General features: G+C 39.4%; 1 protein-coding gene across 1 annotated transcript; it reads left to right on the top strand.

The window, feature by feature from the left end:
• The first annotated feature begins 448 nt into the window (after positions 1–448).
• On the top strand, positions 449–16,678 carry CWC22_1 (pre-mRNA-splicing factor cwc22). The gene is made up of 4 exons (XM_051218255.1): positions 449–485; positions 1,884–2,377; positions 7,371–7,709; positions 11,563–16,678. Exons 2-4 carry the CDS (start codon positions 1,952–1,954, stop codon positions 13,123–13,125), a joined length of 2,328 nt encoding a protein of 775 aa, XP_051073013.1. The 5' UTR covers positions 449–485; positions 1,884–1,951; the 3' UTR covers positions 13,126–16,678.
• Positions 16,679–17,691: the final 1,013 nt, after the last annotated feature.

Below are 17,691 nucleotides of genomic sequence, written 5' to 3'. Positions count from 1 at the left end.
TGACCCAATTATCGCTTGACCTGAAATTACCTGGAAAACTGGGTAGTCTCCACTGAGGTAAACAGAGTATATGAAAGCTGGAGGGCTTCTGGATCATGGGCTTCACATGTAGCGTAGAAAAATGAAACAACCGAATTGATAAAAGAGATTCACATGACCCAATTGGAAGCAGCCGTATCAACCCCCACCAGTATATGATAATGGCCAAAAATGAGCTCAGCCAAACACGCAACCATGGTAGGCACAACTCGAGCCCAGTCAGATTACAAGATATACGAACTCACAAATAACTACCAAAGTGATTTCAATTAGTTCAGCAGGGCGGACTACCACCCACTGAAAATTGCAAAAATGCATGGAACCACACTGAAACAACAAGAAGCGAGTGCAGAGAAATTGGTTGATTTATACAAGCTCGTGATATAGGTATTGGATATTGCCTACTAGGCGCTATTCCAAATAATTCTGTACATTGGCTACTTGAGGTTAGTTAGATCTATTGTATTAAGGGCTGTCCTCCATTGTCAATGTTTGTATTTTATCATTCTTGTTTTTGCTTCAGTAGCTTTTAGTGACCACATTAAAAAGCATTTATAACACCCACTTTGTGAACACATGTGTCTAAAGTCGGTGTTGTAACGTACCGATTAGTACGAACTACATGATATAAATTTCTTACCGAGTTACTATTTTTTAGGTGGAACGGCCTCTTTGCATACTGTTTGGAACCACGAATTCGTACAACCTGATGTTACTGGGTTTACATTGGTTGTGTGAAGATAAGATATTGATTTGTACTTTCTTACTGTTGAAATTTGACGGTATATTTTTACTAGCTTAATACGGATTTAGTTATGTGTAGCAAATGTAGACTTTGACACAGCATGGAAAAGTTTCACCACGTAAACAAATTAGCAGTGAAAAATTGAATGGAATTCATACGATAGGTAAATAAGAATTGTGTTCAATATTAGATGAACCTCAGTTAGTAAGGGAGTTTTGAAAGTTCTCTTCAAGCTGGAATACTTATCTCATGTCTCTGAATAACGTACTTCAAAACTACAGCCTGATATCCACTTGTTTCATTTTAAACCATACCTAATAACGTTCCAAAGCAGAGTTGTACTATCTTTGGGATTCCAACTAAGTTGTGATGAAGCGAAAGTTGTTAATACTGTGCGGTTTTTCATGCCACGACAACGTGCCATAAACTAAAAACCTCTTTCTTCCTGTTTACGGAGCTCGTAAATAATGGGTGGTGTGGAAGCAGCCCAAATAATATGCCTGAAACATGATTTAACCACTAAAATTAGTGTTAGAAAAATAATAGAATAGCTTAAGTTGTTATAACCGATCCTAAACACTACCGAGATTCCGCGTTATTAGCATGATACCACTAAATACTAGTAGTCATTCAGAAACTGGTTAGTTCTCTCAATGCCAGGATTCACGGAAATGGGGGAGAACTTACAATGTGTTGTGTATTCTACCTTATAAGAACGAACTGGTATCATCACGACACTAAAGATGATTAAAGACGGCGTAAGCTGCTGTGGTTTCCACCATTGTTAGATCTCATATGTTGTGCCAACGTTAGTAATTCATAAGCACGATTGTTGGATTCTCAAGGGTATATAACTGTAGCACGTTGTTTTTATCTCAGATTAAGAGCGAAGGGGTTGTCCTGTACTCTGCTTTGAGAAAAATTATTTTTAAACTGATAATGAATACTCTCTTGAACAGTTTAAACTACCACCTGTACTTTATCCTCTTCATTTATATACACAAGTATTCCTTGTTATAATCCCGTATCGGTTGTTCAAACACTCATTGGGTATCTGTTTTATGCGTAACCTAACGTCGTCGTGTATGTGCCTTTTTAGTAATACCAAGCTGACAGAAATAGTGAACCCAATCAACTTGATACAGTTCTTCAACAATTATTGTCACAATGGATCGTGGGACTAAACGTGCTAGATATAGTCCAGAAAATGAGAAGAGTAGCGCTGTGTCGGAGAACCCTAAGAAAGATGATTCGTCAAAAAATCCTGACAAATTCGCTAACATATTTGGCAAAACTGGTGGTGCGTATATTCCCCCTGGTCGACTTCGCCAAATGCAAGCCCAGATAACTGACAAATCATCTGAGGCCTATCAACGAATTGCTTGGGAAGCACTGAAAAAATCCATCCATGGTTTTATTAATAAAGTGAATGTATCTAACTTATCTGAAGTTGTCAAACAACTACTTATGGAAAATATTGTTAGAGGTAGAGGTTTATTCGTTAGATCCCTTTTAACCGCACAATCGGCGTCACCAACTTTCACCCATGTTTTTTCGGCCCTTGTTGCTGTTGTCAATTCGAAATTTCCCAAGGTAAACAAAATGCTATCAGTTTATGAAATTATATATGTGAAATTAAATATTAATATATCACTAGACTTTGGTTAACGCACATCTGTGTGATGCTGTACGTTCACGATAACAGAATATCTTGATCAAATCTCTTTGTTCTAGAAGGGAAAATGCATACCGTAAATTAGTAAAAGACATAGTTTTGAAATCACTGTGTGGCGCAAGTTCAGAAAAGCCAACCAACGTTTCTGAGATTTAATTACATCAACCATCAAGACTGGAGTGACTTTCAAGGTAAATAAAGTAATCAACACGCCCATCCACTTCGCTCCTTATGATCAGCTGGGTGACGGTACGGATGAGGCTTGAAGCAAAATTTTTCATTTAAAGGGAATTACACATCCCAAGAATACTTGGATTGTTGCTTAAAGCAATTAGAAAATCCTGCATTAAGCCAGCATTTTTGCCAGGTAGACCTATATAATCTGGCTATTCAAGGTCAATAAGTCTGTCAAGTGGTAGATCAATCCCTGAAAATTCAGAGGACAAAAGCGTGATCGCTAAAAAAGATGTCTATGACAAACTTAAGTCAAGATGGAGAAAGTGGACAAACTTAAAAGACACTCATGTTATAAATTCTTATGACAGGTCTCCATAAGCTCTAACAATCAGCAGTGTTCAAGTTTAGATACTTTACAGAGTTTATCCACTTCGGTACTACTTTCAATGACAAACTGTCACAAAACCTATGTTAGTGGAGCTGAATACATCCTTAAGATCGAAGAATACAACTATTTTCCGGTACTGGTATGTGTGTCTACGTCTTAAAACCTGACGGGGAGTGAATATTTAGTGTGTACATCCATGTTCAGGTCTGAAACCTGCCTTATTTTCTCAGGTTTGCCCTTTATGATCCCTAGATAAACAAACGTTGGAGGTCTGTTGAGGCTAATATTTTAGACACGATATTTACTTAAACTGACTCCTCTATGGTTATCACAAGAGCACTTTTCTCCTTTCTTATAGTCTATTTATTTATTTATTTGAACACAAATATTGATACAAGGGGGCACCAGATATATATGCGCCACACATCTAGTCTATAAGGACCAGCTATCGAGACTAATCAGATGAGATCACGTCCAGTCCCCATATTCTAGCTAATATCGCCAAAACTAGACTACCGTCCTTAAAGATCTCTCGAGTTAGTTTATCTCTCTTGCTGTGGCTTTTTCTACCTCAATAGGGATCATGAGCTTATATTGACATTCCATTCAGGTTGCTTGTTAAAAGTAGGCAACTGAAAGGTATTTGGAGAACGATTAAACTGTTATCTAATATTATCGCTCGGTACCGCCTTTTCCATCGGTCTTGCTTTATCTGCTCTCTACCGTTCACTGTCATTGCGTAGACTTTTTGCTAGTCTGCGTTCAGGCTGCTTCCACTCATCGTGTTCTGAGCCCAACAGAATGAGTTTCTGAGCATCGATCACTTCATTAGACGCCATTAAAATCCACTGATTCTTTTAACCTTTTGGCTATCGTCTCTCGTAGATCGGGTTAGACATAACTTTGGCGACCGACTAACTGCTTCATCACTCTAATCGATCTTCTTGCCATGTCTTTCATGTATTTCGTAAGGCCAAAACACATACATGTTCGCACTACAACGTGATCAAAGTTCAAACATGTACCCTAAGATGAGCGGTATTCTTCTATCGGGTCTGTTCAAAGATGACCTATGGCAGTGTGGTCTATCTGCGTTTTTCCTTTAGTCTGTTGTGGAAGTCACCATGTTAGACGATATCTTTATGTTTAAAGCTAGTGGTTGCTAAGATTAAACCATTCGTTGAACCTTTCTGTAGTAGACAGTCGCCGTTGACTGTTTGTTGAGTTGGGACTCTAAAATCCACCTAAGTATCTCCCACTTTCGTTTCAACAACATAATTAGGCACTAAAGTTGCCTTCTATGATTATGACGTTTAAGTGTTTGGCTTTTCGTAGGAGAGCAAAAGCTTTCTGTAAAACTTATCCTTTACTACATGCAAACTCCTGTCAATGGGAGCATAGAGCGAGAAGACAGAGGGGCAACCGCGTTTGTCCCTATCTTTCTTAATTTTCAACGTCCCGCCTATTCAGACAGCACATAAACGACTGAAATCCAGCTCATGAGTTGTCTGGGTGGTTTTTACTGCCCGGTTACCCACCCTGTGGGGAGATATTTCTTCTTGAGATACTCAGAGAGGAAACTGCATTATTAACAGTCTTGTCGGCCTTTAGGTGTGACCACAGGTTTCACGTGATATCTTCTTGATTTCGGTCAAATATGATCTAACGAGAGGTTCTTGACGTGTTAGCTGCGTACTGCAAAAGCTCTAACGCTAGCGTTAGAAGTCCATTGGGCAAGATGAGGTGTGCTATTTCTAAGCCTGACCTTTTCTAACCTCGTTGTAAATGCTGTTTTCTGAGAACACCTTACTGCCGTCATATCCAAACGCCGGCATAACTTCTCCCTCATATCTTAAGTTGCCGCCTTGAGTTTTACCGTTCTCCAACCAACCTTATTTATTTATTTATTTGAACACATAAATATTGGTACAAGAGAGCGCCAATATATATGCGCCACACAAAACAATGAGAATGCGAAGAGAAATAGAAAAAAAACTAAGGAGCGCAAAAGAAAAAGAGAACAATAACGAAGAGATTGGTGTAAGGTAGTGTGGTAGTAACGAGGTACAATCAGAAGAAATCTTTCAGGTAAGGGAGACACAACCACTTTTTATGAAGAAAGTAAAAGAAGGTTACAGCAGGATCGCCACTGGCTTCTATTCTGAGCCATATCTGATAACGTCTCTAGCCACTGTGTAGCACCATCTCTCGGACCCCAACCAGGGAGTCGTGAAGGACCGACAGAAGCCAGTCCTTTGCAGCTTTCTTTCATGCCACGACACCATGTCATGCACTGACCACCTCTCCGCTTCTTCCAACCAGTCCCAGAGTCGGCAAATAATGCACGACGTGGAATTCTCTGGGACGATATTCGGAGAACATATCCAAGCCACCGAAGTCGGTGTTTCAAGATGGTGACACCAATCGAATTATCATCTCTGTGCCCGAACACACGATGCCGAACCTCTGCATTACTAACACGGTGTTGCCACTGAATGTCAGCAATCCTTCGGAGACAGCGATGATCGAACACAGAGAGTCGTCTAACGTCCTCAACTCGGAGAGGCCAGATTTCACAAGCATAGAGCAAAACTGCTCTCACCGACGCGTTGTAGATCCGACCTTTTACAGCCAGACTAACATCACGAAGGCGCCAAAGGTGGCCCAGATTGGCATAAGCCGCTCTGGCTTTCACTATTCGTGCATTGATCTCATCACTCACACCCCCACCAGCACTTATGCAGCTACCCAGATACACGAACTTCTCGACTACGTCTATCTGCTCACCATCCAGGGTGAGTACAGGATTGGAATCCTGCCAGTCTTGTAGAAGTACTTTGCACTTCGAAGGTGCAAAGCACATACCATACCTACGGACACTGATTGCCAACTGATTAAGTGCGGATTGCATGCCTTAGGCATTATCGCACAGTAAGACAATATCGTCCGCATACTCAAGGTCAAGAAGTCTTTCTCCAGGCAACGGATCCACACCGCCATTACTTACATTCATCAGAGCTGTTTCCAGAATGTCATCGATGGCAAAGTTGAAGAGGAATGGTGAGATTGGGCAACCCTGCCTAACCCCACCACTCGAATGGAACAATGGAGAGAGGTGGTTGTATGCCCTCACTCTGCCTGAGGTGTTTTTATATAGGGCTTTTAGGATGTTAATAAACTTCTCAGGCACACCCTTCTTCAATAGACAATCCCAGAGAACAGCCCTGTCCAACGAATCGAAGGCAGCCCTGATGTCAAGAAACACTACGATTGTTGGCCTTTGATAAGTATGGCGGTGTTCTGACATTTGGCGGAGGGTGAAGATATGATCAATACATCCTCGACCTGAACGAAACCCAGCCTGCTCCTCGCGAGTCAATCTTTCTCGGGTTTTGAACAACCTACGAAGTATGACGGAAGCCAATAGCTTGGACGCAATCGGAAGTAGACTTATCCCCCGATAGTTGTTGCAGGAACGACGTGAACCCTTTTTAAAGATAGGGACAACTATCGACTCATTGCCTTCTCGTGGCGGGGGTGTTGTTTACGAAAATGAGTGGACGAAAAGCGAATGTCCGGCGCTTTAACCGGATTCCAAACCAATGGTGCACATGGGCTCCAGTATCCTGCGGGAACAAATGGCGTATGAACCAATCGTTGGTCACCGGCTATCATGGGATCGCATCTCCTTACGATGCTCCACTGCCTTGTGGGTTAGACCTTTAGGTCAAAGGCCCGGGGAGTGGCCCCCTAAGATAACCACCTGCTTCGGTTTGGGCACCCGGGCAGTATCACAGCCCACACACAAATGATGAACTCTTTATGTCTATGGAAATTACTTTTCTCGCTTCGAAAAACTCCAACCAACCTGGCTGAAATGGTAAGACCTAGAAGAGAAAATGTTCCAGACAATGTAGTTCATCTGGGTCATCACTACATACAAACCTGACCACAACGTCAATCTAGCAACTACGTCCGGCTGTTTAATTATAGTAGAGATTCGTTTTAGCGACTGGACTTAACATTTTTTCTTTAAATTAATTGGTCGTCTTTTGAGATTCAAATATTTTCGGGAAATTTTCGGTGAATCGATTCTAGATGAACAGCTGCAAAATAACAGAAACCATGGAGTAATTTTTAAAAATTACATCCTTAATTGTAGTATAATTTCGGCGTATTATTCAATTATTATTATTATCATGCAAATATAGTGAAATCCATATCAAATGAGATCTGTGTGGCGCATTTGTATTTGGTGCCTCCTTGTACCAATGTCTATGTGTTAAAATAAAATAAGGTGAAATCCAGCACTTTATCAATTGTCTTTTTATTATCGTCATTACCAGGTCGGAGAACTGGTTCTTAAACGATTAATCAATGAATTCCGTAAAGCATTTCGACGTAATCAGAAAGATCGATGTTTGTCTACTGCACGATTTCTAGCTCATTTGGTCAACCAAAAAGTTGTTCATGAATTAATAATCCTGGAATTATTGACGCTACTACTGGAGCAAACAACCGATGACAGTGTAGAAGTGGCAGTATCTGTCCTTAAAGAATGTGGTGCTATGCTTTCACGTCTTGTACCGAAAGGTGTTCATGGAATTTTCGAACATCTTCGACGTATCCTAAATGAAGGTCAATGCGATAAACGTATTTCTTATATGTTAGAAGTTATGTTTCAGGTGAGGTTTTTGACTTTACTTCTCATTGTTATTAAAACTTTTATTGTTTCAGTAAGGGAAACCATCATAGGTTTCATCTCCAATTAATTAAAACAAGTTGAATTATGCCATTTGTAAAGGTTGTATTAATATTCTTCCCCTTGTTGATGTTAAAAACTACAATTGATCAGTCTATGTTGGCATTCTCAGCGGATTGCCTCGATATTGTCATTTATTCATAAGCATCTTTAAGTCAAATTGGATAGTGGCTACGATTAGATTTTCACAGTAGTTTCATGGTCTGCATTTACTGGGATTCATGCGGTTTCACAAAAATGACCTGAAATTAGAATATGACATAAAATCTATTTATCGTTGAATCAATTCGACTTTTTAACTAAGTAATTAATCTCCCTGATGTGTGTATATCTGTTTATCGTGGTATATTCATGTGAAATTTGTTGTGCCTTTATAGCCCCACAACCGAGTAGTTATTCATGTAATCCCAAGACTAAAAGATGAAATTCGTCTGAAAATATGATACTATTTTAGAGAATAATATAAACAATATGAAGTTACAAAACCCGAGTCATATTGTATTTAAATATCTATTTTATTATCCAAAGTTTAATCAAAAAGAAGTTATTAACCTAAAATAAGAAGAAATCTATATCATATATTATAAACGGTAGGATATCACACGTTTGCTTCAAACAGGTAACAATGATTCATATGTATTTCAAAAATAGAACAAGCCAATCAAGGCACAAAGGTTCAAGGAATTGCAAACAAATATAGATCGTTTTATTATTTTATTATTTGTTTGAACACATAAATATTGGTATAAAAGAGCACCAATTACATATGCGCCACACTAGTAACTTGATTTGTGTGTGGACTATAATACCCAACATCAAAGCAGCACCCACGGACCTCCCAATCGATGTTGGCCCACCAACAATTGAAGAAATCAGCATGGCCATCAAGCAAATCAAGAGTGGAAAAGCACCAGGTCAAGACAACATTCCAGCAGAGGCACTAAAAGCAGACGTAGCGGCAACTGCAACGATACTCCACATTCTCTTCAATAAGATTTGGGATGAGGAGCAAGTACCAACAGACTGGAAAGAAGGACTTCTGATCAAAATACCGAAGAAAGGCGATCTCAGCAACTGTGATAACTACAGGGGCATCACTCTTCTCTCAATATCAGGAAAAGTCTTCAACAGGGTATTGTTAAACAGAATGAAGGACTCCGTAGACGCCCAACTTCGTGACCAACAGGCAGGATTCCGTAAGGATAGATCGTGTACAGACCAAATCGCAACTCTACGGACCATTTTGGAACAATCAATTGAATGGAATTCATCACTCTACATCAACTTCGTTGACTACGAAAAGGCATTTGATAGCGTGGACAGAACAACACTATGGAAGCTTCTTCGACACTACTGCGTGCCTCAGAAGATAGTCAATATCATACAGAACTCATATGATAGATTACACTGCAAAATTGTGCATGGAGGACAGTTGACAAAGTCGTTCGAAGTGAAGACCGGTGTTAGGCAAGGTTGCTTACTCTCACCCTTTCTCTTTCTCCTGGTGATCGACTGGATCATGAAGACGTCAACGTCTGAAGGGAAGCGTGGGATACAATGGACATCTAAGATGCAGTTGGATGATCTAGACTTCGCAGACGATCTGGCCCTTCTATCCCAAACGCAACAAAAGATGCAGGAGAAGACGAACAGTGTGGCAGCAGCCTCAGCAGCAATAGGTCTCAATATACACAAAGGGAAAAACAGGATTCTCCGATACAACACAGAATGCACCAATCCAATCACAATTGACGGAGAAGATTTGGAAGATGTAAAAACCTTTACGTATTTAGGCAGCATCATTGATGAACAGGGTGGATCTGATGCAGATGTGAAGGCGCGGATCGGCAAAGCAAGAGCAGCATATTTACAACTGAGGAACATCTGGAACTCAAAGCAACTGTCAGCCAACACCAAGGTCAGGATTTTCAATACAAATGTCAAGACAGTTCTACTGTATGGGGCAGAAACCTGGAGAACTACAAAAGCCATCATCCAGAAAATACAGGTGTTTATTAACAGTTGTCTACGCAAAATACTTCAGATCCGTTGGCCGGACACTATTAGCAACAATCAACTGTGGGAAAGAACAAACCAGATCCCAGCGGAGGAAGAAGCGCTGGAAATGGATAGGACACACATTGAGGAAAGCACCCAACTGCGTTACAAGACAAGCCCTCACATGGAATCCTCAAGGCCAAAGGAAAAGAGGAAGACCAAAGAACACATTACGCCGAGAAATGGAGATAGACATGAGAAAAATGAACAAGAATTGGATGGAACTAGAAAAGAAGGCCCAGGATAGAGTGGGTTGGAGAATGCTGGTCGGCGGCCTATGCTCCATTGGGAGTAACAGGCGTAAGTAAGTAAGTAAGTATAATACTGCCCGCGTGCCGAAGCAGGTGGTTTTCTTAGAGGGCCACACCCCGAGTCTTCAATTTAAAAGTCTGGTCTACAAGGCAATCGAGCAGCGTGAGGAGATGCAGTACCATGGTAGCTGGTGACCAATAATAGGTTCACACGACATTTGTTCCTTCATGATACTGGAGCCCATGTGCGCCATTGATTTGGAATCAGGGTTTTCCAACTCCATACCCAACAACCCGGTTAGAGCGCCGGAATTCGCTTTTGGTCCTCTCAATTTGGTAAATAACAGTAATGCTGCGAGAAGGCGGTGAGTAGTTCTTCCCTGGCAGTGGTTGTATATACTTGGCCATGCGAGAGCATTTCGAGAGGGAGAGCGGACTTTCTCCACCCTCAGCCATACCAGGGCATTTAGGGGCAATATAGATCGAACAGTAAAAATAGGAAGAAATATTATTGCGAGTGTAAAATGAGCTAAATCATAGAAATATGGTTACAAATGATTTCTATTAGTAATAGTTCGTTGTTACAGAAAGATATTCGTTTCAACACTCATGTCATGGAAATGGTTGAGTATAATATCAACTACTGAATAACGACAAGTAGTATAGTGCAACAAACAAAAACGGTTATGCGTTGGCACACGTTATGAGTTTTAACTTTGAAATTGTTGGCTTCTTGGCCGTGAATTCACTTTCAAATGAATATCAACTGATAATTCAATTGGTTTGGATGGTGTTTTTACAAATATTTTCTATACGTGTTTTAATACTGTTGATTTGTATTAGACCATTCATAATAATTGAATCAATTAACCGTGATCTTAACAGGGAAATATAGCTTCATAATGATATAAATACCAAACCTAACTCAATCACGTGTTGTTCCAGAATCAAATGATAGGTGAGAGACGAAAGTGTGGATGGTTTATTTTGAGTAAGTGGACTACTTACCTGACCATGGTCAAGGCTAACATGTCTGTCTTGTTCAGCCTGGTAACTTATATTATACACTTAAGTTGTGTTAAATGTTTTTCGACTTTGACAGTAATTCTACTTATATTCTTCGTTTTCTCCCACCCCATAGTTGATTGGTCAAGTTTTTAAGAGTCTGTATTTAGGGACTCGATTGAACCCTCAAACACAACACATCAATCTTTCCAAAACAATTTGCTTAGTCCGTAGCCTTAGGGAACTTTCTTGTAGATATGGTTTTGAGTTATATGGACTTATAACACTAAATTGTTTAGCTATATGTTCTCTCTGTTTGACTGCTCAAAACTGAGGACGAATGATATTTTAAAAATATAAGTAAATGTTTGCAATTAAGTTAGATGAGTATCCTGATAAACAAATAGATTTCTCAGTGATAAAAAAATTTGATATTATATTTTTTTACATATTTTCGTGCAGATTCGTCGTGATGGATGGAAAGATCATCCGATTGTCTTGCCAGAACTTGATTTAATTCAAGAAAGTGATCAAATCACTCATACAACTTCACTTCTTGATCAAGTAGATCCAGAGGAACATTTGAATGTGTTTAAATTCGATCCAGAATTCTTGGCAAATGAAGCAAAGTATGCTGAAATCAGAGCAGCATTATTTGAATCGAATGAAGATTCAGAAGCTGAGTCAGATGGTGAAAATGAAGGTGAAGATTCAGACGAATCAGGTGATGAAGATGATGACGGTGATGAAGAGGATGAAGAACATAAACGTAGTGCCGCTGCAACTGCAGAGAATCAACAAACAATTATTGATCAAACAGAAACAAATCTAGTCCACCTACGTCGTACCATCTACTTGATGCTGCAAAGTAGTTTAAGTGCAGATGAAGCTGGACATCGTCTTCTGCAGTTGAAAATTAAACCTGGAGAAGAGTATGAAGTAGCTTCTATGGTTTTAGATTGTTGTGCTCAAACACGTAGTTATGAAAGTCGTTATGGTCGATTAGCTCAAAGGCTTTGCCGAGTTGTCTTTCCATCTAGTACCCCATCCAGCACGGGATCTACTACTGTTTCTGTAAGCTCCGACTTAGGTCCCGGTAGCCGATATCGAAGTAATAAAGAGGTCAGTAAGCCTACAGCGAAAGAAGAGACTCCTGCACCGGTTGTAGAAGAATCAGGTCCACCCCGTAGTTATGTTGCTCAGTTTGAAAAGATTTTCTCTGAACAATACTCAATTATTCATAGATTGGAAACTGCAAAATTACGTAATGTTGCTTTCTTGTTTGCCCATCTTTTATACTCTGATTCTATATCATGGGGTGTATTTGAATGTGTACGTTTGAATGAACGTGATACAACTTCTTCTGGACGCATATTTCTCAAGCACCTTTTTTTGGAACTTTGCTCATTTATGGGCTTGTCGAAGTTACAAGCAAGACTTCGTGATGAGACACTTCAGCCATTTTTTGCTGGTCTCCTACCACGTGATAATCCTAAAGATACACGATTTGCTATTAATTTTTTAACCACAATTGGTTTAGGTGGTTTAACCTTAGACCTTCGTGAACATTTACAGGCATCACGTGATTCAGCTCTGGCAAAAAAAGAATCTGAATCCAAGAATAAACTATCATCATCCGTCTTAGGTGATATATCAATTTCATCTTCATCGTCTTCTTCAAGTTCATCTAGTGGTGATAGTAGTAGTAGTGAATCAGAGTCGAGTTGTTCAAATGATGAAAAGCATCGTAAAAAGAGGAAACATTCTAAAGACAAGCATAAATTACAAAAGAAATCACATAGCAATCGTCATCATGACGAACATCACCAGCAACATAAATCTTATAAACATACTTCATCGAAACACTCTGAAATGCCATCGGATAGAATTTCCAAACATTCTGATTCAACACATAAAAATGATAAAAGGTCTCGTTTAAAAACTCGTCCTGTAGACACTCCATTTTTCAATGATACACCCAATTCGCCTGCCCATTCACGTCAAATAAAAATGAAAGTGAAATAACTATGCCTTTTATTAATGTTTTTACAGTTCCTACATTTGTACAAAAAAATTGTATAATTATTTATAAAGATATCTTTTTCAATTGGTTCTAATCATTTTGTTGCATCCAGCAAAATCAATCGTCACTTTTTTAATAGAATTTATCTCCGAGATAATTTAAAAACTTGTTTCTTTCTAAAAATACAATTACGTCCTAAATATGCTTGACTACCGTCTATTTGAATTCGCACTATTGTCTGAAATACAAATAGATTGGTAAAAAAACCGGAGATATTAGTCCATGAAATTGTTGAGTATTGAACTTAGCTGTGTTGGTAGGCATGGAATACACGTGGTTAGGGTCCGTGTTATAATCACTACCAGTGGCTAAGAACGTTGAGTAACTTGGCTCGGATTTAGGGACAACGGTTCAGCCTTACTCACCTTTTATCCTACTCTAGGTCTTTTCATTCCTTTCCGAACCATATCCTCAGCTTCTAGTCTCACTATTATCAGGACTACTATCGTTGTGACTCGTTTGGTATTTATCTCGTTAATTTCTTTTTGCTACGCTAACGCATATTTCAGGCTCTATACTAATTTTGGCTATCAAGTCAGCTACAACATAGGACCAGGCTGACTTCAAAAACATTTAGAATGTTTCCCGTAAAAAGAAAGTCGAAAGATAACACTCTTTTCGTAAGACCATTGAAGGTTTGTAGAAGCCTAGGGATTTCAAACAAGAAAAAAACAGCTATCCAACCCATCGTGGTTTTCATCGGTTCTAAAATATTGAAATTTATTGATTAGCTCTAAGAAATCGTTCCTCTTATTTCGTCATTGTTAATTGAGTTAAACTTATTGTATATATAGAAAACACGAAGTTCAACGAATTTATTAACAAGCTGTACAATCATGTATGTGTATGAAATTTTTTTAAAGTACTAGTTCCATGAGGACATATGAACAAGGAATAAATATGATAATGTAGTCGTGCACAGACCAAATTGCAACACTACGGATCATCGTCGAACAATCAGTTGAGTGGAACTCATCACTATACATAAACTTCATTGATTATGAAAAGGCATTCGACAGTGTAGATAGGAGGACATTATGGAAACTTCTTCGACACTACGGAGTTCCTGAGAAGATTGTCAATATTATCCGGAACTCATACGACGGACTACAGTGCAAAGTAGTGCATGGAGAACAGCTGACAGATGCATTCCAAGTAAGGACCGGAGTCAGACAAGGCTGTTTACTCTCTCCCTTCCTCTTTCTTCTGGTGGTCGACTGGATTATGAAGACCTCGACATCTGAAGGAAAACACGGAATACAATGGACAGCTCAGAACCAATTAGACGATTTGGACTTCGCAGATGACCTAGCCCTCCTATCACGTACACACGAACAGATGCAGATGAAGACAGCCAATGTAGCAGCAGTCTCTGCATCAGTAGGCCTCAGCATACACAAGGGGAAAACCAAGGTCCTCAAATTCAAAGCGAAAAACAGCAATCCAATCACTCTTGATGGCGAAACTCTGGAAGATGTAGAGTCCTTCACATACCTGGGAAGCATCATCGATGAACAAGGAGGATCCGATGCAGACGTAAAGGCGAGGATCGGCAAAGCAAGGGCTGCATTCCTACAATTGAAGAACATATGGAACTCAAAACAACTTTCAACCAATATCAAAGTGAGAATCTTCAATACGAACGTCAAGATGGTTCTACTGTATGGAGCTGAAACTTGGAGAACTACAACAACCACAATCAAGAAAGTACAAGTATTTATAAATAGCTGTCTACGCAAGATACTCAACATCCATTGGCCGGATACCATCAGCAATAGCCTTCTGTGGGAGAGAACAAACCAACTTCCAGCTGAGGAAGAAATTAGGAAAAGACGATGGAAATGGATAGGACATACATTACGCAAATCGTCAAACTGCATCACGAGGCAAGCCCTAACGTGGAATCCTGAAGGGAAGCGAAAAAGAGGAAGGCCAAAGAACGTATTCCGTCGGATAATAGAAGCAGATATGAAAACGATGAATTACAACTGGACGGAGCTAGAAAGGATTGCCCAGAACAGGGTTGGATGGAGAATGCTGGTGAGCGGCCTATGCTCCTTCACGAGGAGTAACAGGCGTAAGTAAGTAAGCAAAATTACATTATTAGATTGCGTAATATGGATTATTACAATAGAAGATTGTGTGTGTACAAATAGAAACTAAGAAGTTAACAACGGATTATAATGTGAATTAAGTAAGATGATTAAAATGTTTTTGTTACAATAACTAAAGGTAATCAAGGCGCAAAGTTAAACGAAGTGATATCCGAAAGAATTATAAATGATATCATGAAGATATGAGACATAAGTAAATGGAAAGGAGGATATTTTCAACTTCGGAATGAAATAATAGATTAAGGCCAAGATAACGATACGACATACTTCGTTTTTATGCGCAGTTCTGGCTTGAGCTCATGGATGGTGAGAGCTTCTGCTGTTTTGAGGAGTTGGATAAGAACAAATCTAGGTAGATTTAGAGGAATTGTGTAAACAACCTTAAAATCAACCTGTGGATCAGTAGGACGATTAAATGTTCAAGAATATAACTTTTAAGTGCTTTCCTCTCATCCTTGTAGAATCTTATTGGGACATATTTTCGTATCCGATTTGGAAGCAAGCACTGGCTACGGCCTATAATACGTTGTACCCAGAAAAGCACAAATCTAAACACATGATTTAAAAGTAATGTATTCCAGTGACCATTTTGTGGAAAACTTCCTTGAATAGCTTCTCTTAGTGAAATATATAAAGTCAAATAAGGGATTTTGTGGATATTATAGTAATTTAATAGTTAAATTCATGAGTAAACTGAAGCTAGACCACCATGGAAAACCTGGAATCATTGGACGGCCGTTTTGTCCCAGTATGGGAATCAGCAGTGCGCATGCACGGTCCCGCCCTGCGAGGTTCGGACCCAGGACCTGGCGGTCTCGCACGCAAGTGCTTAACCACTGAGCCAGTATCCAACGCTGTTAATGTCTAACTTCAACTAATCCACGAAATTGAGCTACCGTTTACCATTGTCTTCAATGAGTTACTATCTCACAACAGGCCTGGTTGAACTCCATTGGTCACAGCTCAATAGAACTCCAGGAAATACCTCTTGGAGACCACCGGTTCAGTGGTCTAGTGGTTAGACACTCGCAAGACTGATAGGTCGTTGGTTCGAGTCTCACGAGGCAGGGTCGTGGTTGCTCAGTGTCCCACACTAGAACAAGACGGTCATCCAATGCTCCCAGGTCTTCCATGGTGGTTTAGCTTCAATTGACTCATATATTTAAAGCATTAAGTTATCCTTTGAATAATTTTTTTCTTTTTTCAACCATATTTCTAGTTGAAATTCCGTCCGAAGTTTGATGAATCCGTTGTATTGTGATAAAAGCTAGTTAAATGCAAAGTTAGTAGACGGGTTCTGTGGTGTTTGTATGAACTAATAATTCCTTTGTACTTGATGACTGTCTTATTTCGAATCCCAAATACAATACGTTCTTTCGTGCTCATATTAGTTCTTCTTTGTTAAATTGCGTTATTTATGGGATTCCTAATTTGTACAATAATTCAAATACTCCTAATCATTACAGGTTCACACCATAAATGATCTGCCTGGTTCTATAAATAACATATAGCTAATGTGAATGGTATGGTTGTATGTTCTTCAGATTGCAGTCTGTTACAACGGACAAATAAAACATTTAATCATATGACCATGACGAAAAGATGAAATCTGACAGCAAGAAATCGAAAGTAAGGTAAGGACCATGAACGACAATGTCACAAAAGTGAGTCAAAGATCAAGGTTATGTTGCGTAATTTTTAGTGTTCGTATTATTTTCATAGTTTATATCCAGGACCGAACTTCTTTAGAACATCGAAAAGCACTGAATGGAATTTTGATTTAGCCTAGTAGTCTACTTGTTAAGCGAGACCGAAGGTTTTCAGTCTTATCCCTTATGGTGGGAGTCGTGGATATCCAATCCTTATGAGTCCCATACTTGAACGAAACAGCTGTCCCATACTTTTCGGTTTTCATCAGAGGTTTAAGTAAGATCGGTCCATGATTTAATCTATGAAAATTTAACAGTTCGTTGTGTTGTTCACCATGGTCAAAATAAATGCTGTGGGAATTCTCAACAACTTGAGGGGTAGTCTACAAGCAAATTTGTGTGATGCTGTTCGGTTTATGCTATAATATTCTCCCTGCTCACCAGATATAGCTCCTTAGGATTTATTTTCCTTCCAAAAAATGCAAAATAGTTATACAAAGGTTCTATTGTGAAACGATTGGTGGGCGAAAAATTTCTGCAGCAATTTGGACGACTCTTTCGGTCTCCACATTGTACGAGCGTCCCATGTATCTAAATTAATGGTTGTTCTGATTATCAGAAGGGGAATCAGCCTCATTACTTCCGATGCAAATCGGCTTTCATCATGAGGTGTCACAACTCTTCTAACTCCGAGGGAAGAGTTTAAATGGTTTGAATTATTTTTCTCTGGTTAGCGCTTTTTAGC

This window comes from Schistosoma haematobium, chromosome 1 (genome assembly GCF_000699445.3).
Source record: "Schistosoma haematobium chromosome 1, whole genome shotgun sequence".
Classification (NCBI taxonomy): domain Eukaryota; kingdom Metazoa; phylum Platyhelminthes; class Trematoda; order Strigeidida; family Schistosomatidae; genus Schistosoma; species Schistosoma haematobium.
This window is presented reverse-complemented; position numbering and strand designations above follow the sequence as displayed.

Excerpts from the sequence above, each read along its gene's own strand:
- CWC22_1 (XM_051218255.1), top strand. The coding sequence starts at position 1,952 with ATGGATCGTGGGACTAAACGTGCTAGATATAGTCCAGAAAATGAGAAG. Across the intron at positions 2,378-7,370 it reads TCAATTCGAAATTTCCCAAG|GTCGGAGAACTGGTTCTTAA; the intron begins GTAAACAAAATG and ends CGTCATTACCAG. Across the intron at positions 7,710-11,562 it reads TGTTAGAAGTTATGTTTCAG|ATTCGTCGTGATGGATGGAA; the intron begins GTGAGGTTTTTG and ends ATTTTCGTGCAG.